The sequence below is a fragment of the Nothobranchius furzeri genome, chromosome 18 (assembly GCF_043380555.1).
Source record: "Nothobranchius furzeri strain GRZ-AD chromosome 18, NfurGRZ-RIMD1, whole genome shotgun sequence".
In the NCBI taxonomy this organism is placed as follows: domain Eukaryota; kingdom Metazoa; phylum Chordata; class Actinopteri; order Cyprinodontiformes; family Nothobranchiidae; genus Nothobranchius; species Nothobranchius furzeri.
This window is the reverse complement of record NC_091758.1, coordinates 22708313-22727449: the sequence shown is the minus strand read 5'-3', so window position 1 is coordinate 22727449 and position 19137 is coordinate 22708313. Positions and strand designations below refer to the sequence as shown.

The 19137-nt window shown below is 40.1% G+C and overlaps 1 protein-coding gene across 5 annotated transcripts in view; it reads right to left on the bottom strand.

Annotated features, from left to right (window-relative positions):
* The window catches only part of tnika (TRAF2 and NCK interacting kinase a), a 90434-nt gene that overhangs the window by 5991 nt on the left and 65306 nt on the right, over positions 1-19137 (bottom strand). For 3 of the 5 annotated variants that reach the window (XM_054741736.2, XM_054741738.2, XM_070547076.1), the window contains 18 exons: positions 18430-18588; positions 17479-17796; positions 13452-13616; positions 12817-13059; positions 10072-10178; positions 9857-9972; positions 9408-9505; positions 9251-9274; positions 5785-5853; positions 4607-4713; positions 4216-4318; positions 3897-4046; positions 3717-3816; positions 3444-3614; positions 3224-3367; positions 2982-3116; positions 2652-2752; positions 2384-2533 (listed from right to left, as the gene is read on the bottom strand). In XM_054741736.2, coding sequence (XP_054597711.2) covers positions 2384-2533; positions 2652-2752; positions 2982-3116; positions 3224-3367; positions 3444-3614; positions 3717-3816; positions 3897-4046; positions 4216-4318; positions 4607-4713; positions 5785-5853; positions 9251-9274; positions 9408-9505; positions 9857-9972; positions 10072-10178; positions 12817-13059; positions 13452-13616; positions 17479-17796; positions 18430-18588 — 2460 coding nt within the window. The remainder of the gene's footprint in view (positions 1-2383; positions 2534-2651; positions 2753-2981; positions 3117-3223; positions 3368-3443; positions 3615-3716; positions 3817-3896; positions 4047-4215; positions 4319-4606; positions 4714-5784; positions 5854-9250; positions 9275-9407; positions 9506-9856; positions 9973-10071; positions 10179-12816; positions 13060-13451; positions 13617-17478; positions 17797-18429; positions 18589-19137) is intronic. The other 2 variants (XM_054741737.2, XM_054741739.2) reach the window with 2 other exon arrangements.

Sequence of the window (19137 nt, the reverse complement as noted above, 5' to 3'; positions counted from 1 at the left end):
GAACATCAGCAGCAATAGAACTGTGATGTCACTGACAAACAGTTTTTTGCATTAAAAGTAAATATCTGGTTGTTAATTATTAACTTAGATTTAACAGGAAATGTGACTGTTTGACTGCAAACTCATTGCATAAGAGCCTTGATGCCGTGACGTCTGCCATGGGTGAGACATGCCTAATTATACACACCCACTTTTGATCAACAGCAATGCTAGTGAACTGCACATAAATACAAGTGACACACTCGTAGATCCACTAGGGTTTACTACACATTTAGTGGTCTAATCTACAGGGGCGGTTGCAGCATGTCACCTTCATCTGTTTGGCACATCGGAGGAGAGGTTGGCAGGGAGGGAGAGAGAGAAAACAGGCATGGATGAAAGGTGGAAACAGTGAGCTTTCATTTTTATTGACACTGACATGGAATGGTGTGGGTGCTCTTTTAAGCACGATTAAAGGCTTTCCAAAAGGCAACTTTGTAACATTCTCACCAGCAGGTTGTTTTCTTTTTCAATTTAATTTGTGGAATTTTACAGACAAAAATAGAAAAGTGATGAATATATATATATATATATATATATATATATATATATATATATATATATATATATATATATATATATATATATAGATAGATAGATAGATAGATATTATATATATGTATGTATATATATATATATATATATATATATATAGATAGATAGATAGATAGATAGATAGATAGATAGATATTATATATATATATATATATATATATATATATATATATACTTGAGTCTTTGAAAATGTTCTAACTGTTAAGCACAGAGGTGGATCAGTCATTATATGGGGTTATTGAAGCTAGTGGCAGAACATATTTTAAATTTTATTGAGGGTGGTACAGCATGCATCAGTCACACCTACATAATTTATCATTAATGAGTTACTGAAGAGTTGCAGTGCACAAAAATGTTAACGGCTTTTCATAACTCCACCTTCCATTGTCTCACTTGCTGCCAGGAATCGGGACTATAAAACTTTTCCACACAGGTGTGTCCTCTGAACTAGTCACTGCTTTAAACGATTTTTAGAGATCTTTACGTCTTTTCTCTTGTGTCAGTTCACAAACTGCATTTAATAGAGAATGATGTGCTCTTTTCTTGAAGAGAATAGTGACTAATGTATTTTTTGTCTGGTTGCTGCCCATCCCTAACGTCTGCACCGTGGTATGAATACGTGCAACGTTACATCCCGAGTATTTTAGAACCTCAAAATTCATAATAGACAATCATAAGAGTACTTCTAGATAAATAGCCATAGCGCACAGGCTACAGTAATAGGGTCCAGCTCTCCAAACAAGATTTAGATCCAAAATGTTACCAAAATTTCTTATACAAATCTTTTAGAAATCAGGTTACCTTTTACTTAAAGGAAACAGAAAACCTTTCATGCCAGATCAGAGGGTTTAATGCTTGATTCCTTTAAACACTCACATCTCCATTCAGTCTTTGTTTGGTGAAATATTTCCACAAAATCAGGAAAATGACTGAATTGCTTTAAAGACCAAGTTCACTTTTTTAAAACACATTTTCAGTGGTCTAACATAAAACAAATGCCTTGTGAGTCAATCTTTGTGGGGAAAAAGAGCTCTGGCGCTCAGAGGGGAGCTTCAGACAGCAGGATTTGGAGTTTTAGATATCTCACTTCTGATTGTCCAACAGCAACACGACTCTGCCACTGGCAACACTGATGTTTTATCTCCACAACTAACACAAGCCTGAAGGACTTCGGTCACATTGCTAATGCTAATGGTTGCCAACAGTTAGCTTCTACTAGCCAAGAGGTGCTCTGCTTTCTCTCGGATGCTATAACAACAACTGCCCTTCAAGTCGCAAGCCAAGATGGGTGAGACCCTGAATGTAAATTTCACAATGTGACCTAAAATTGACAGGCTTTTCAAATCCAAGCATTCCTTCATCTATTTTCTATTGACGCCTAATGCAGGAAATAGGGGTAGAAGACCATTTTTATATTCAGCCTGGGTGTAAAGTACTTGTAGCAAGACTCCTTTCACATTTAGCCTGCATGTGAAACTCAGAGTGACTGATCGTATTTCAAAAGTTACACGCAAAAAATGTGTTTTTTTTCTCTGTGAACTTGGTCTTCAAGTTAAATTTCTTTCATCCTATGAGCTCTTTCTACAATCCAAAGCCCAACGTGGTATGCTTTGTCCGTTGTTACAAGAGTACATCATTGTATTTCTGCTCTACATAGTTGATCCAAACACAACATTTAGAAAAATAAAAATAAATCAGGTGCAAAGTTAAATTTGATGTTAGTCCTTTAGCTGCATGGCAATTAATCAAGGAACTGTCTTAAAGCTACAAAGCAAAGACCAATACTAACATGAGAGGGGATATAAATGTCGTAAGGGTTGCCGGAGTCCACATCGATGACATGGAAGCCCACACTGGAGCCATAGATGACTTTTAACCTTTGACCTTCCTCCACTGTGAGGTCAACCAGCTGAGGGCGGTGCTGCAGCTCAGCGAATGACTAAAATCAGAGAAGAGTGGAAATGTTTTTCTAAAAGAAACTTTTGAAACTGTCAGTTTAAAGCATTATTTTCTGATGCTAGACATAAAAAACGTGTTTATATGTGAGGTTTTTGTACCTTAAAGGCCATGAACTTGTGGTAGGGTTTAGGTGCCCACGCATAGATTTCCACAGCGTTCTTAAGTGCAATCACCAGGAATTTTATCCTTTCATATTTAACTGGAAACATGACAAAAGCCCACAAAAAGAGCAGGTTTTAAACCTCTAAATTCTTCAAATGATACATTTAAGTGCCTAAATACATTCTGAGGGAATTTCTAAATACTTGGTTTTCTGTTTGAAACGTGAAGATATCTTTAAAAAGCATCATAAAATCTTTACAGCCTTTAGTTAAATGATAAAAAATTCAAGCCTACAATTTTATTTACTTTGCTGAAGTTTTTCTTACCAACTTTATAATGCAAACAGCCCTCCAGTTCTCCAACTGTAACCCAACCCTGTTTCTTTTCAACTTCTGGGTCGTTGTGTAATATTCTGTTCCTCAACCAGGACAAATAGTACACTCGTAACTTATTCTTTTTCCCTGAGAAAAGAGGAGACATAAATATTAATCTAGGTACACACGGAATGTATTTGAACTAAAATAAACACAAGTGTGTGTTACGATCCAATCAGAGAGGTTTTATCTACCTGATATGGTGACTAAAACATTAAGTCCTTCCAGAACATCCATCTGTAGGAAGCGCCGTCTGGTTATAAGGTTATAAACTTTTCCCTGTCCACTTCGGTCAAGCAGCATTAAACCGTTTTCGGTCCCCACCATCAGGTTCACACCTAAAAGCACAAAACGCATTAAAGAAAACAAGAATGCAAAAATGAAAATGAGAATGAGGAAGATTTTTCATTTTACCCCAGAGTGCAGCACATAGGATCTCCGAGTTGAAGCGTTTCTTGTATTTCCGGATCTCTGGTGTGTCACTGTGAGGTCTGATGTTTGTCGGATTAACGTTCACCACTGAGATTTTTCTGGCTTCGTTTAGTTGGGCCTGCTCCTGCCTCAGCAGCTCGTTGGCGAACATGGCTACGGTTAGAAAGGAAAGGTGAAGAAAAAAAAAAAGAACATACTTTAACAAATGTTATCACCCATCATTGATTTAGCAGAAAAATAACTCAAAAACTCCACCTGCTGCTGAGTTCTCATCATCCATTTCACCTGGAGACGTTTGGAAAACCCGTGGATCACCAAATGGGGTGAATGATGCTTTGGACCCACCAAGACCAAACTGCAAAAAGAAGTTAATAAAACTGCTCAGCAGACGCCAACACAGTTAATGTGCACAAGCAGGACGTGTCAGGATCTGACCTCCCCCATGTTTCTCAATTCCTGCAGAGCAGAAGTGGGTGTGGCTGTGGGGGAGTTGCTCTGCTGGACCAGGTCAGGGAGGTTACCATGGTTACTGTGATTTCCAAAGCCATTACTTTCAGTGAGACTCCCTCTCCTCCTCTCCTCAACCTGAAAGACAAGGCATCATATGAGATTTAGCAAAATGTAAACAAACCCATGAGCTGGGCCTCTCTTGAGATTAATGTAGCCTGTCAGTGTGTGTGTGTGTGTGTGTGTGTGTGTGTGTGTGTGTGTGTAAGGTTGAGGCTGAGTGTGTAAGCGTGTTCACGTTCATCACCCCTCTCATCACCAGTGTCCCGTCCTTGGAGCTATTATAAGCATCTCCCAGAGCGTCCTCTGCCAGCCCTCCATACACCTCACCACTGTTCTGTGATGCTGGCCTGAAACACACACACACACACACACACACACACACACACACACACACACACACACACACACACACACACACACACACACACACACACACACACACACATACAACCACACACACACACACACACACACACACACACACACACACACACACACAAAGATCATTGATAAATTAGTTCTTCGTAAGCTATACAGGCAAGCTTCTAGCATGGTTCAAATTCCAAACAAAGCCATATGTAAAAGACAAGCAGTAACTGACAAGGAAACAGGGAAACTAAGAATGGAAAACGTACATGATCCGAGGAATGTCACTGACAGCAACAGTGCCGTCATGCCCCACTATCTCGCCATCCTCAGCACTGCTCTCTGAATCTTCACTTGAGGATGAGTAATCTGTTACCTAAAAGCAAAAAACCTAAGTCAACTTAAAAGTAATGCTAGTTTGTGGAGAAATTTTGCTTAAAGCAGTTTTAAACTGATCGTGACCTCCATGTCTGAAAACTGAAGCCAATGTGGCAGTGCTTAGAACAAACGTCTCTAATGACCAGAGGAAATGTGCGGAAGCAATCTTGTGTCAAAAACTCTTAAATTCATAAAGACAAATAAAATGCGCTAGTACCTTATTGACCCGAATATAAGACGACCCCCTTTTCCAAGACTAATCTTCAGGAAAGGACAAAAAAATCCTTTTTTAAATAATTTTTAAATACTGAGCAAAAGTACCACTTTAATGCAAACTGTCAGAACTTTGCTGACAGGTGAAATCAAAAGTCAAATGAGGCTTTTATTCAGACGTCCTCTGCCTCGCTGTACTCACTCACACTCATGCTGCTGTGGTCCCAGCATCAGATCGCTACACCTGCCGACACCTCCCAGAACGCCATCCTCACTGCCATCCAATACATCCGTGCATGCAATGTTTGACTCTTCTGCTGAATTGACCACCGTCGTCTTAAAATTCGCATAACTCTGCCTTAGTATTGCTCCGTTTTCGGTCCACTCTGCTCCGGACCTCTCGTCTCCATTTTTTTCTCCTGTTAAGAACACACCGCCTGACGCCCTCTGCTGCTACGGGCGTGTAACGGGTAGACCGCGATTATAAGACAACCCCACATTTTAAATTGTTTTCAATGAAAAAAAACCTCGTCTTATATTCGGGTCAATGCGGTAATCATGTCACCAGCTACGAAAGATTGGACAACTCAGCTTAGACTAGCCTTTAGCTTGTCAGTCGCATTGGGTGTAATTGCTGTTTCTCCAAAATGAGGCCAGTCAGAAATCTACAATGAGTAAAATAGCAATTATTCCTGTTTTCTGCATTAAACAAAAATTCTCAGTAGATAGAAATATCCCTCAAAGACACTGAAATCTTTTTGAATAGGCGAGTTGGTGAGTGCAAAGTAAATGCAATGATGTTTTGGTAAGTTTGCAGTTTCCATTTAATTCATGTTACTCTTCTGAATCATTGTACCTTGACTGGGGGTCTGCTTCCTTCCTCTACCCTCAGTTCTCTAAGTTCTTTGGCCAGAGCACTTAAGTCCTTCAAGACACAGAAATTAATAAATCCTTTAGCCTGCAGTTCTAGGTAATTAGTCTAGGAACCTGATGAGAGAAAGAACAAGGGCAAGAGGGTCAAAGAGGTCATCAGCAGCATAACAAAAGGACAACTATAGTATGCTGTCACACACACACACACACACACACACACACACACACACACACACACACACACACACACACACACACACACACACACACACACACACACACACACACACACACACACACACACACACACACACCTTGGCCTGGAGACAAGCATGTCCTGGAACAAGAGTGCTGATTTGATCTGTTTAAAGGTCAAATTTATTCATATTTCTGATACATTTGCAGTGATCTCTAGTAGGAATGAATGCTTTGTAAGTCGTACTCTGGTGGACAAAAGCACTGTTGCGCCTCTTTGAGGCTCTGTCATGCATACGTAGGCAACGATAACCTCGTGAGATCAAGGCAGCCGCAGATTTTGGAGCAAGGCGCTGCAGTTGCTCTCCCTCGGCTGCAAAACCTAGGGGATGACGCGAAACGCCTGGCTCTCACCTGATCTAAGATCTGATTGGTTCATATTTTGATCCAAACATCCGGTGGTAGAACATGAAATGTTAGTTGGTCACATGTATTCTGTAAATCATGTTATGTTGATGACAACAATGTAGACCATAAAGAGAAATGTGTTTTGTGTTCTGTTGTCATGTTTCCTATGAACACACTAAACCTACAGCTGATAACCTTTACTTATTATTACAGTCATGTCTCCATATACAATATATGATATCCACAAGCACGTGATGGTGTGTTTCAGCTGCTAACACGCACCAGAATTATAAATTGAAAATTAAACAAGTGTGAACGCTAACGCGATATCTTCATCCATCGTCACCCGTGAGGTACACATGCAGGAAATTGTGTCCGACTTAAACGCCGGCTTTCAGCCACTCCCCCTGCTGCTTCCGTCTGCTCTCGTCTGTTTTCCAGGTGAGGCGCAGCTCAACTCGAACACGGCCAATAACATGGCCAATAACAATAACCTGTCATGGATCACGACGAATGAGTCCATGAATGTTAACCCTTTAGCTGCCGTAGTTTTTTCAGTAAAAGGTGATTTTTTTATGTCACTATTTAACGAGCTTGTAGCTTAAATCCGGTTAGAGATAAAGGAATATTGTAAACTAGAAAAGTCTTCAGTATGAGCCAAATTTTGTGATAGGAACAAATTCACTCACATAATTTGCATATTATGACGTCATCCGGTGGCAGCCATATTGGATTGCATCACATTTGCAGATTTTTTTTTATGTTTTTGTCTTATTTTCTTAGTGTTGTTATTGTTTATGATACATATATACATATTCCTACGTAGACATATATAACTATGTATGTATATATATATATATATATATATATATATATATATATATATATAATATTTATTACTTTATTGGTATTTTGTTATGTTTACTGTGTATCAATCAGGAACACTGTTTTTGGTGCTTCAGTGTCATGAACACATTTCACTCATCCCTTCGTTGGTTTATTTTGTTTATAATTGTTATATATATATATATATATATATATATATATATATATATATATATATATATATATATATATATATATATATATATATATATACATACAACCCTCAATCTCAGGCTTTTCCACAAGCCCCATGCAGAATTGAATGGCAATGAGCGCTTTCATTTCTGGGACAGTTACATCGTACCAGTCATTATATCTGGAGCTAGATTTCAGTTCTCTAAATACTGGTGAGCATATCGGTTAGTTTCAGTTGTGATGAGGGTCCAGAATTCCTCATCCAAAAAAGCTGACAGAAAATCAATGTGTTCTGAATTTGACAGATCCCTGTCTCCACAGTATCCAACTGGCTCATCAAAATGTCTGATCCACTTGGAATACTGTTCCTCATCTCCTTAACTAGCCCAACCATCATCATTATTATTGTCACTGAGGCTGTGTTGGGCCACCCCCCTGCTAGCAGTGATTTTTTTTCCGGTGGTTCCTCCACCTCCTGCTGCATTTCCCGCAGTTTACTCCCTCGGGGCTGAATCGATCACCAGCGGAGTTTTCACCGGCCCGATCGCGTCCACCACATCCCCCCCCCCCCCCCCCCCCCCCCGGCACGGTGGAGCGAAGGATCAGACCCGGTACGGACACGGTGACGCGGAACATCGGACAAGGTAAGGGCTGGATGGGCTGCTTGTGTAACCTCATTGTCAGACTCCCTGTTGCTGCGCGCTGAAGCCACGCTTTCCGTCTCGCTAGAAGACCGCAGATCATCCTCGGAAAGGAAATATTCCTCCTCCAAATCCGAATCTGCCAGTACTACACAGGAGCTTCGTCAGCACTGAACATTCCTCTCAGCATTGTGTTTTTTTCCTTTACCACTAGCTTGCTCTCACTCATCTAACTGCTCTGACAAGCCCCGCGGCTCTGCGACTGGTGGGCGGGGTTCAAGTTCTAAAAACTCCATAAATTTGAATAGTAACACACCCACAGGTGTCTGCCACCCCGCTGTGTAATGTATTAACTGCATGAGGGCTCATGTCTGCTGCTGTGGCTTATTAAATCCAACACTGCTGCTTGTCACAATTCTGCGACTTTGGCGCTTAAAGGGTTAAGTGGCAGTGTGATCTGTCAGGCTTTTCCAATCCTAGAGTTTCAACATCTATTTTCTATCAGAAGATAAAGCAGGAGATAGGTGTAGGAGACTATTTTCATGTTCAACCTGCATGTTAAACTCAGAGTGACTGATTATAATCACAAATGACAATAAAAAAATGGGTTTTCAGTGCAATTGACCTTTCAACTGAAATTTTTTAAACAAACTTTGATTTTCTATTCAAAGAGCCATCCCAATCAGCACTTTTATTCACTCGTGATCAAAAACTAACTTTATGAAGACACGTGAGAATTCAAGGCAGCATCTCTGCCTCCAACCATCATCCACATGCCAGCAGGCCCTAAGGACATTTTTCCCCAAATTGGACCAAATCATGCAAACAGGGAACGATGAGGACTGTCACACATATGTGGGGCTTACCAGCTCCTCCTGACCAGTAACCATGACAACAAACACACAGGGGAAAAAAAGAGATTCAGAAATTGTTCAGATGTTTGGAAACTAAGCATTCTGACATCCCCTCTGCACACAAACATGCATGCACATACACTCATCAAGTCTCTCACGTATGTTTGTGAAAACACACATGAACAATTACTGAGTTTTAACCCTGTCAAATTAAAAGTGAGGTTGTTGTGTTTTTTTTAATTCCACCATCCCAAACGAAGAAGAGGGATCCTGAAGATCAAAGCAAAGGAAAACCAGGATGTGGGAGAAAGGGAACCAGATAGTCACTAACCTCATCTATGGCTTTCTTATAGCTCTGAGGAGAAGAAGGTAATAGAACGGCAGGGGAAGAAAGAGATATCAAGTGAATAGTAGAAAAAAAGGAGAGAAGAAAGACTTTGAGAGAGGAGGAGCTCTGTGCGATGACATGCATCTGGGTTTACACTCACTGCAGGTCTGCTGGGTCTGGCTGATTCTTGACCATCCTCCTGTTTGGTTTTAGCCTCCTTGAAGGCTCCTGGAGGGGATTCATCCTGCTTTATTTGGCCTAAAAAGACATAATTTACAGAATTTAGCGTAAATAATCTGACTTTTATGGTTCTAGAACAACCGTCCTTTGTTTTAACCACACTTGGAATCGATTGCAAAACCCAAAATCCAATGAATATCTATGGAAAAATGAATCTCTACTTCAGCTTCTCATGAAACCATCTGTGTGTCAGATAAACATCCGAGCATATTCCAGTTACCCGCCTGGCCTTTTGTTGACACATCTGTGTCTCGCTTCCTCATCACTGCTCTGGAGACCGAGTGCAACAGGCCACAGCAGACCAGCTGATCAGGGCAGATAAAATCCTACTGAAAGCCTCAGACGCCAGTTTAGATGCCATTTATATACCTTTCCTTTCAGTTGAGCCTCCCTGAGATGAAGGAGAAGAGGAAGATGACGAGTTAGAGGAAGATCTCTGCAGTAAGGCATCGAGAGAAAGCTCTGAGCGCCTCAGGTCTGGATTACTGAAACAGAATGGGAGCATGTTTTAAAAACAGATTTACGGAAGTTTGGTGGTGTTTTAAATCAACTTTCTTCACTCACAAAGCTAAAGTGGATTTTACCTGGTACGTGTGAGTTGAGAACCTGTGCGAGCACCAAGAACCACACCTCCACTGGGGGAGTTCTTCCGGACAAGTGCTGGAGAGATGGAAGTGGTCCTCTGGGGAATCTAAGAGTCAAAGTGATCCAATCAGCTGGTGCAACTTTCTTTCTTCCATTTAAAAAACAGGCTATCAGACATTCTGGTCATTCTGAAGTGAGTTTCTATACGTATATTAAAGAAGTTAGAAATACCTGTCTAATTTATTGAGCAGCCTTTGTTTAGAGAAATTGAGTTTATGACCAGCAGCAGTTATTGTCACTTTGTCAATAATAGCGTTTATTATTTTTTAATACAAGAAGCATTTATTGACCTTTTCTGTGTTGCACAGAACTAAATGATCCAAGAACTGACACCACACTTTGGCCTGGCGACTGTAAAACCCTATAGGACTAATAAAGTGCTAATCTGAACACAGCCAACGTGTGTTGATGTTGTTTATTTTGTAAACCTTTAGAAAAAAAATACAGTTTCATGTTTTTTTTACAAGTGTAAATACTGGTGAAACTGGAAAAATTTGAATGGTGCAAAAGTCCAGCTCAGACTGAGACCATCTAAAGGCTCAGAACCCTTTTCAGGTGTTCTGGATTCATTAGCTGATTAGAATGTGACACTTTGAGCCTAGATTATTGAACCTTGGCCGTTTCTCAGACCCGCCTATTCAAATAAGTAATTGTATGATGTATTATTTATTTTTATCATTTATAAATGTTGATGGCATGGTGTCTTATAAGTTCTATCTATCTATCTATCTATCTATCTATCTATCTATCTATCTATCTATCTATCTATCTATCTATCTCTCAAGGATGCTCGTATATTCTTGTGTACTAGACAAGTATGTTCTTGGCAAGGAAACCAGAAAGTCTGTTCTACCGTGTACGGAAGGACGAGGACGGCATTTGGAACAGAACCCATGCTCTGTTGCGTCATGGCAACAGGTGCTGCTTGTTTCTATCTACGGTTAAACGACCTGATATAAAAATAAAAGTCTAGTTTGTCCCTTAAAGTGACAGTGTGTATTTTCCTTGGCGATAGGGGGCAGTAGATACCTAAATTGTTGCAAGCAAGCAGTATTTTTGTGTTGGAGTAAGACCTTACCAACGGATGCCCATTAGGGTCAAAAAGCCCTGGGGAGTGCAAACTTTAGCAAAATAACTAGCACATCATACTCCCTTTCATCACTGGCAACAAGTGAAGAGGTAAATGTGTAAAACAACACTTAAGAATCCCAAAATCTGTAACTGTTCGCAACAAATCAGCAAATGCATTTTGTTCTCAAGGGCTCCCGTAGAAGGAAACATGGCGTCTAATATGGCATTGCTTATTATTAGACCCATTCCCATGTATTTTAGACCTGATTTTTATGGTTATATGTTATGAAGCTGCCAATATTTTTCAACAACTGGGCATCATTTCATTCATTTTCAACAACATTTTGATGGATATTTCCAGAAATTAATGGTAAAAACTACGCATTGTCTCTTTAATTAACAAAATAACAATGAAGGCACATTATTAGTTAAATATATATTGTCCACTTTGATCAAAATTGATCAAATCCAGCATTTCCCACTGTTAAATGAATAAAAAAAGTTTTCTTCGAAATGGAGCTACTCTGCTTTTATTTTGAAAGTGGGTTAGCTCATTAGCATTTTTAGGGGGTCGTGAAAAATAAAACTCAAATGGTCACAGCAAATTTTACAGGTAACACTAAATTATTTACAATAACAGACAACTGAACATTTCTTTATTAGTATTTCTGATTAAAAATAAAAACTACAGTTATTAGATTTCTCCTCTGGCGTTTTGAAGTATAATGACTTGCGACGCAATGCATTATGGGAAACTGCTGTCCCAAGTCTGCAAAAGGATGCATTGATACATCCTCGATACAATGGGTGGAGCAAGAACACATCCGGGGATTTTGAGAAAATTTGCCATGATGCATACTTAGGATTGGAACAGTCCTTGGGCCATCGTTGATGACGTTTCACGAGGACATGAGTACACAAGTACTGATAAACCTATTGAGAAACGGCCCTCGTCACAATATTCTAATCGTCTGACATTTTGAATTTGAAATTTTTATAAGCTATAAGCCATAACCATCACAGTTATAATAAATAAAGGCTAGAAATATCTGGCTTTGCATATATTAGTTTTACCTTTTTAGTTGAATTACTGAAATAAATTACATTATGCACCCCATTTAAATGTTTTGGGTTTCTCCTGTATCATCAGCAAAATGTAGGCTTTTTGAGACATCTGCTGAAATAACAGTTGGGAAATTTTGGACATTGAAGCTTTCTATTTTGTATGTGGGACTCGTCCGAATGGACCCTTCTCCAAAGTGCATTAATATAATCTTCAAATAGCTTAATCTACCAAAGAATTCATGGCAGCTCATTTAAATGTTTTGCAAACCTTTGCAGAGCCATCAATGAACAAATATTAGGAAATTCCAACAGGACGTGTTACTGCTATTAGTGTCCATATTTAGATTTTTATTTATTTTTTTTACACAGAAACACATTTTGAAATGGCCAAGCATTATACTTATAATAGCTTAAATCCCCCTTTTTTTTAATGCTACACCTAGAGTCTATGTGGTAAAACCCAAAGCCCTGAACTGTAGATCTGAATCACTACAATTAAACAGAGTAAAAGCAAAAAGATTATTGATGTTTAATCATCAGGTACCAACCTTGGGTGGTATATCATCTTCTCTAAGCCAAGCAGTTCGGTTTTGATCCCACTCCTCCCTGTCCGTGATGCACTGCGGGGGTCCCGGGGTTTCCAGGGTGGGGTCTGAGTTTTGACGAGGCACCTCACGCTTTGACGAGGACGCACTGACACCCTCATTTAGAACTGAGCCCTTCTGGTCCTGCACAGACTGTGAGCCTGACAAGGAATTGGAGTGGGTCTTCATCGGAATGAGATGGCCCAACTGGGGAGGGGAGGGGAGAGAAGAAGTGGAAGGAAATGAGTGAAAGAAGGTGTCATGGGTAAAATGGTGGTGTACAATTTGAGTAAGAGGTGATTGAAAGAAAGAAGGAAATGACAGATGTGAGTTGAAAATGAATGAATAAATATGGAAGAAATACATTTACATGGAAAAAGGCAGTAATATTAAGACCAGGAAAGATTAAAAACAAGAAACAAAGGAAGAAGACAAAAATGTCCTTAATTAGATCCTTGAATTATGTGGAAACTTGGACTTGCAAAGAAAACAAAGAGCAGCAAGGTGTATTATAATTTAAATGGAAACATCGGAACAGAATGGACACAAAAAAAAAATCAAATGCTTCCTTTTGCTCAAGCACACCCGTTCACACACACCTGTGGTTCGATGGAGCGGTGGATGGGAGGGGTGCAGGCAGGCTGCATGGCTCCACTGCTAAAGGAGTCGGAACAGGGAGGGAGGGAGGGGTCGGAGATACGGTGGGACACTCTGTGCTGCAGTGCTGGGGAGCTCTGTCTGTTCATCTTAGATCGGTCTTCCACCTGAAACAAGCCACACACCAGCTGTCACTCACAGCTCACGACATGACACTCAGTCACTACACCCATGCACCATGAGCCACAAGACAGCCTTACGGTCATTCAGTTCTGCGGTGAAATGAGTAGGAAGGGTGTCAGCTGGATGAGCTTATTTTTAACGAAATGCCTCTGAGCTACAGGCCTGTCAGTTGAAGCCTTGTTGTAACTTGTAAATACCTCGTGGGTTGAAGCCTAATATTAATGTCGATGGTTGAAGCTCATTCAAATTTTTGCAGAAACTCTTCGACATTACATAAAACCCAAACTATCAACATGATGGAGATTCTGTCACATCCGTTGGGTTGTGCCACCTCTATTAGCTAAATCTTTACTTTTGTCCTCTAATTGTGTCCCACATGCAGATGAGAAGTAAAATTGTCCTGTGGCTCTAGGAAAAAGGTCAAAGTTAATCCCTAATCTCTTTTGGCAGGCCTCAAACTCAAACCAGAAAAAAAAATGGAATTGGAATTTAAAACTGTGCACATAAGGACTTAAAGTCCATTTTCCCACAAAGATGTGAGAAAATGCACAGATGCACAACAATTTGGATGAAAAACACAGAAAACTCTTCTTGATAGCGTAATCTGATTATCAGATTATCTGCTGTGCAGCAAGAGAGGGCTTCAAGGAAAGCTCCCATCTGCTGAAATCTCCCTCCAACGCTGTAAACAAGTCGACTCAGCATTATTTTTAAGGCCGAGTCATGGCTCAGTAGAGCATGGTTTTAAAATTACAGGTAAATATGCCTGTGTAGTGAATTTTCTCCTAAATGGAACATGTCTGTGACTATGTGAGTTTGGAGGAAAGAGATCAAGTTTATGACCTAGGCCAATAAAAACTGTTAAACTCTCCAAGCCGGTTTTAGAACATGAACTACAAGGAAGTAAACTCAGAATGTTTTTAGTACCTATGGGAAAAATCTCCAAACAGTTGTTCACACAAAAGGCCACTATCGTACTGATGGATTTGACAAACACGGTATTATAGAACTGTTTGTGATCTTAGTTGAGGATCTGCAAAAGTAGAGCATTACAGTTAGAATGAACAGATCTAGAAGAAAGAAACTGCTGCTAGTATGAGAAAAATTGGGGTTAGTGCTGGTAGATTTTTTATTTTACATGTTCAGGTTGGTTGTTAGTTTACCCAAAAACTTTTTTCTTCTATGAAGGAAAAACTGGAGAGTTAGTTATCTGTCAGTATTCCATCTACCCAATAAAACCAGATAAACCAAGAGGAAGACCAGACGGAGGCATCTTCTGACGGATGAAGTCCACCACCATTCAGCCCACACCAACATGGAGTTAGACAAATGCTTGACTGACCTAAAAAATGCTGGGCTGGGTGGATTTTCTGATGACATCAAAGCCCTTGTGAGTTGGAATAGGCCGGCCAAGGTGCATTATGGGACATTGGGTGATAAATATGAAAGTGGACTTGCAGGGTGGGAAAGTTACTATAGGTTTGACTTGTTTTTAATCAAAAGCTATTTACAAACTGAGCTCGTATAAGGCTACACTTAAAACAAATCAGCACCATGCATTTGGATCTCAGCCCAACAAAAATACAAATAGACACAAGTAATAATAAAATAAAGTATACACTACTAGTAAGGATAAATACTAGGGATGTCCCGATCAGGTTTTTTGCCCTCGAGTGGAGTCATTTGATTTTGAGAATCTGCCGATACCGAGTCCCGATCCGATACTTTCGATACATAAAAAAAGAAAGAAAAGGAAGAAACAATTCCAGAATGTTCCTTATTTTTTATTTTATTACCTTTTTATTTTAATTTTTAACAACAGATCACTTATGTGAGGTAGCTTGAACAATCAAGTAATAAATAACAAAAGTTTTTCACTTTTGGACTGTATTGCAAATATAAAAAGTCTAATCTCAATCAATCAATCAATCAATACTTTATTAATCCCAGAGGGAAATTAGAGGTATGGATATTAGGTATTAGATATAAAGACAGATAGCACTTCAACTTAAATTACTTGGCAGGGGTCTATTTTGCCTCGGCCCCCAAAAAGCTTAGATACGTCCCTGGGCATGGGACGGAGTTTTGAAGATAATCTGAATTGTACCAACTATATAAATACTACATTCTGATAAATTATTGCTTTATACAGGTACAAACATGTATGGGATCAGTCTACCTACATTTTATTTTTTAAGAATTGTTTTGTTTTCTTAGTTTTTATTTTCCTGTCTTCCTGTCCTGTCTGTCTCTGATCTTGCTGCATCTCCCAGTCCTCCAGAAAAACTCCTGCCCGCTTCCTTCTTTTTCACCTCACAAGTAACTTTTTAACTAGCAGATCAAATTGATCTATTGACCGCAATAAAATCGGAGTGTGCGCTGTCCGGCTGCGCCAGTAATGAGCGCTGCACCGGGGGCAGCGCGAGCGCGTCCACACGTCATGCTCAAATAGACAGAACTTACCAGAGAGAAAATGAACAGGCACCAATAACTGTGTGTTAATTGTATATTTTTGGTGACGCCACTTAGAAACTTAGAAAATGTTACTGTGGCCGTGTGCAGAACACAGCTGGAGTTCATGAATAATCAGCGGTCTGCCTGCTGCTCTGCTCAAAAGAACTATGCTGAGTCCATGTAAATAATATAATATAGGAAGAAACTGGATTTCTTTTGTGCTCCTTCTGGGTGTGCAAGTTAAGGGCATCAGGGGAGCCTGACAACCTTTAAGAACCAAGTTGCTCTCCTGTAATTTGAACCCAGTATCCAGTCCGGATCGGGGCTTGGATCGGGAAGTAAAGCCCGAGTCCCCATCAGTCTGAAACCACGTGATCGGGCCGATTTCTGATCATGCGATTGGATCGGGACATCCCTAAAATACACTCTATTATTTACACTAAATGTATAGTTTGTGAGGATTATGTGTAATTAAAAGTTCTAAACATTGAGGAGAGGGAATTTGAATTTTGAATGAAAAAATAGTTTAGCCTATCAACCAGTAAAAGAGAATTACTGCCAATTGAATGGGTTTCTTCGATCCCAAAGATGGAAGGGTTAATATTTCTTATGTACATTTTCTCAGAGCATCATCTAAGACTCTGTTCCTTTAGACTCCAAGATGTTGTTCTGGGATCCAAAGGGTGGGGCTTGTGGGGAACGTTAAGGCTTGAGGTAAGTCAAGACTTTATCCAAAGGACTTTTTTTCCCGGATTCTTCATCAGGAGAGGATAGGTTGCTACTGGACCATGACTTTGTCATCTTGGGGAGCTGGAAGTGGAACTTATGTTTAGATTTGTTAGAATGATCGATCCAAGGAAGTGGGGGGGAACTTAGCAACTTCTCCATGGAGCGGCTACGAGATATGTCACTTGTGAATGGTTCAGAACTCCCAACAGCTCCGGGAACCAAGAGACGATTAGTGGTGGGAGGGGGTAAAGAGGATCTTCGTTCATTTAGAGAATAGCCAGGGACATTTAGAAAATATGAATCAGAAGGTGAGAGGCAGTTGCTTTGCTCATTGTAGTTAGCGGAATCAAGTAAACTTTCCCCAACAGAAGGGGGTGAGTACGAACGCCTCCGATTAGACAAGGCTGCTGAGGGTGGGAAGAAGGGGTCCAAGAGCTGGAAACCATCATTAAAGATAGAAGATTGTGGCTGGTTGTGTACTGGGGATAATCTAGAACCAAATCCAGAAAAGGACAACGAAAGGGGGTCATTTTGGTCACTACCCTCGGACTCGGAGCGCCACCTGATGTTCTCTTGGCTGAAAGCAGATCTCATCCGACTTTGGTTGTTAGATTCTGTTATAATACAGGGTGAGGATGATGCAAAGGTAGGCTGGTGACAAACCCGTAAGACTGGTGGATTGGGAGCCTGGATCTGTATCTGTCTTGGGTCAGAAGAATGAGATCTGGGAATTTTGTGTGGATCTTTAGCTGAAGAAATCACATTCACTTGAGGGATCGAAAATGCTCCCTTCTGATTACGTGTAGGGCTTCGACCTCTCTGTCTTGGCTTATCACAGTCTTTGATTTGCTGATTTGGGAATTTTCCAGAAACACACTTTTCTGGGACCTTTGAAGAGGGTGACTGCTCAGGTCTCACAAGTATGGTTCTTTCAGGAGAGGGGACCTTATGAATATCAGAGGGGTACATGCGTCCACTGACCTAGGAATCAGATTGAAAGGATGGTAAGTCATAGTACAACTAAAACATTGAGTTATTACCAAGGAGACAACATTTATTAGTCTCAAATTGAAAACTCTTGCCAATGCCTCCTTCAGCTTTAGACTGGTAAAAATAACCAAACCTGTTGGGAAAATTCTAAATCACGGAAAAACTTCACCAGTTAAACCTGTCATGTGTGATTATTTTGACACGTACATGTTCACTAAACAATTCTCAAAAACAAACAACTTTTGACGTGAAACACTGAGATTTCATGACTTTGGACAACACATTCTCACTCCCAACGTGTTGGAAACAAATGCTTGGTCAGTCATTTTCTGCGTCAGACAAAAAGTGGCCTTTTTCGTCACCGTTGTACAAAAAGGGGGTTTTCCGACTGCAAATCCCAATGTGGCATCAGAGTGATGTGATGTTATGTCTGCCGTTTGCAATTTCACTGCATCCAAACCTTAACCCCCTTGCTGTTTCTAACCTTCCACGCGCCCCCAATCATAACCCTTAACCCTCTGGCTAGTTGGAACCTCCCCCTCGCCTGGGCCCCCAACCAACAAATTTTCAGTCCGAACGTGTGGGACAGAATATGTTGCATTGAAAATCCTGTCCTTAACTTACCCAGTTAGGAACTTTAGAGGCTTCATTGACAGTCAAACTTGGTTTCTCCATTTGCCTGCTCTGCTGATTTAATGATGCTAGGAAGGCTTGCTCCTGGTTGATCTGCCTCTTTAAACGATCAGCCTGGCGTTGCTCTTCAATTTGTTTTTTCTTGTATTGCTGGAAAAGGAACGGGGAAAATAAAGACAGTTAATAAAGATAGATACTGTTGGCTGGTGTTAAAGGACAGAGTGATGAAAGAATAGAATGAGAGAAATAACGAGTGAACATATGCAGTTCAATGGGTATGGGACATATTTTCACTTTACATGTTCTTATGTTTATTCTATTGATTTTTTTTAACTTAGATGTATGTTTTTCTTTGAACATGTATAGACTTTATCTGCACAATGAAAAGTAGAGAGAAACATCATTGCCTCTCCTCTATGTCTTGAACATAAAGTAAAATGGCTTTAAAAGATGACTCGATTTGATTTAAATACTAATTCTAGTTTTTGTTATGCAACCACTAAACTCTACCAGTCTAGTCAGTTGTTTGGGTTGCCAAAACAATGCATGACCCAGATGTTGCAGGCAGATGTTCTCAAAAGTCTTTCATTTGCTGATGCTGAGTTTTGAAAATTTGAGCAATGATTTTCCAACATGCAATGCTAACTTTATTTTAAATAAAGAAGCACATTCTTGTTGCATTGAAGACCAAAATGGCGC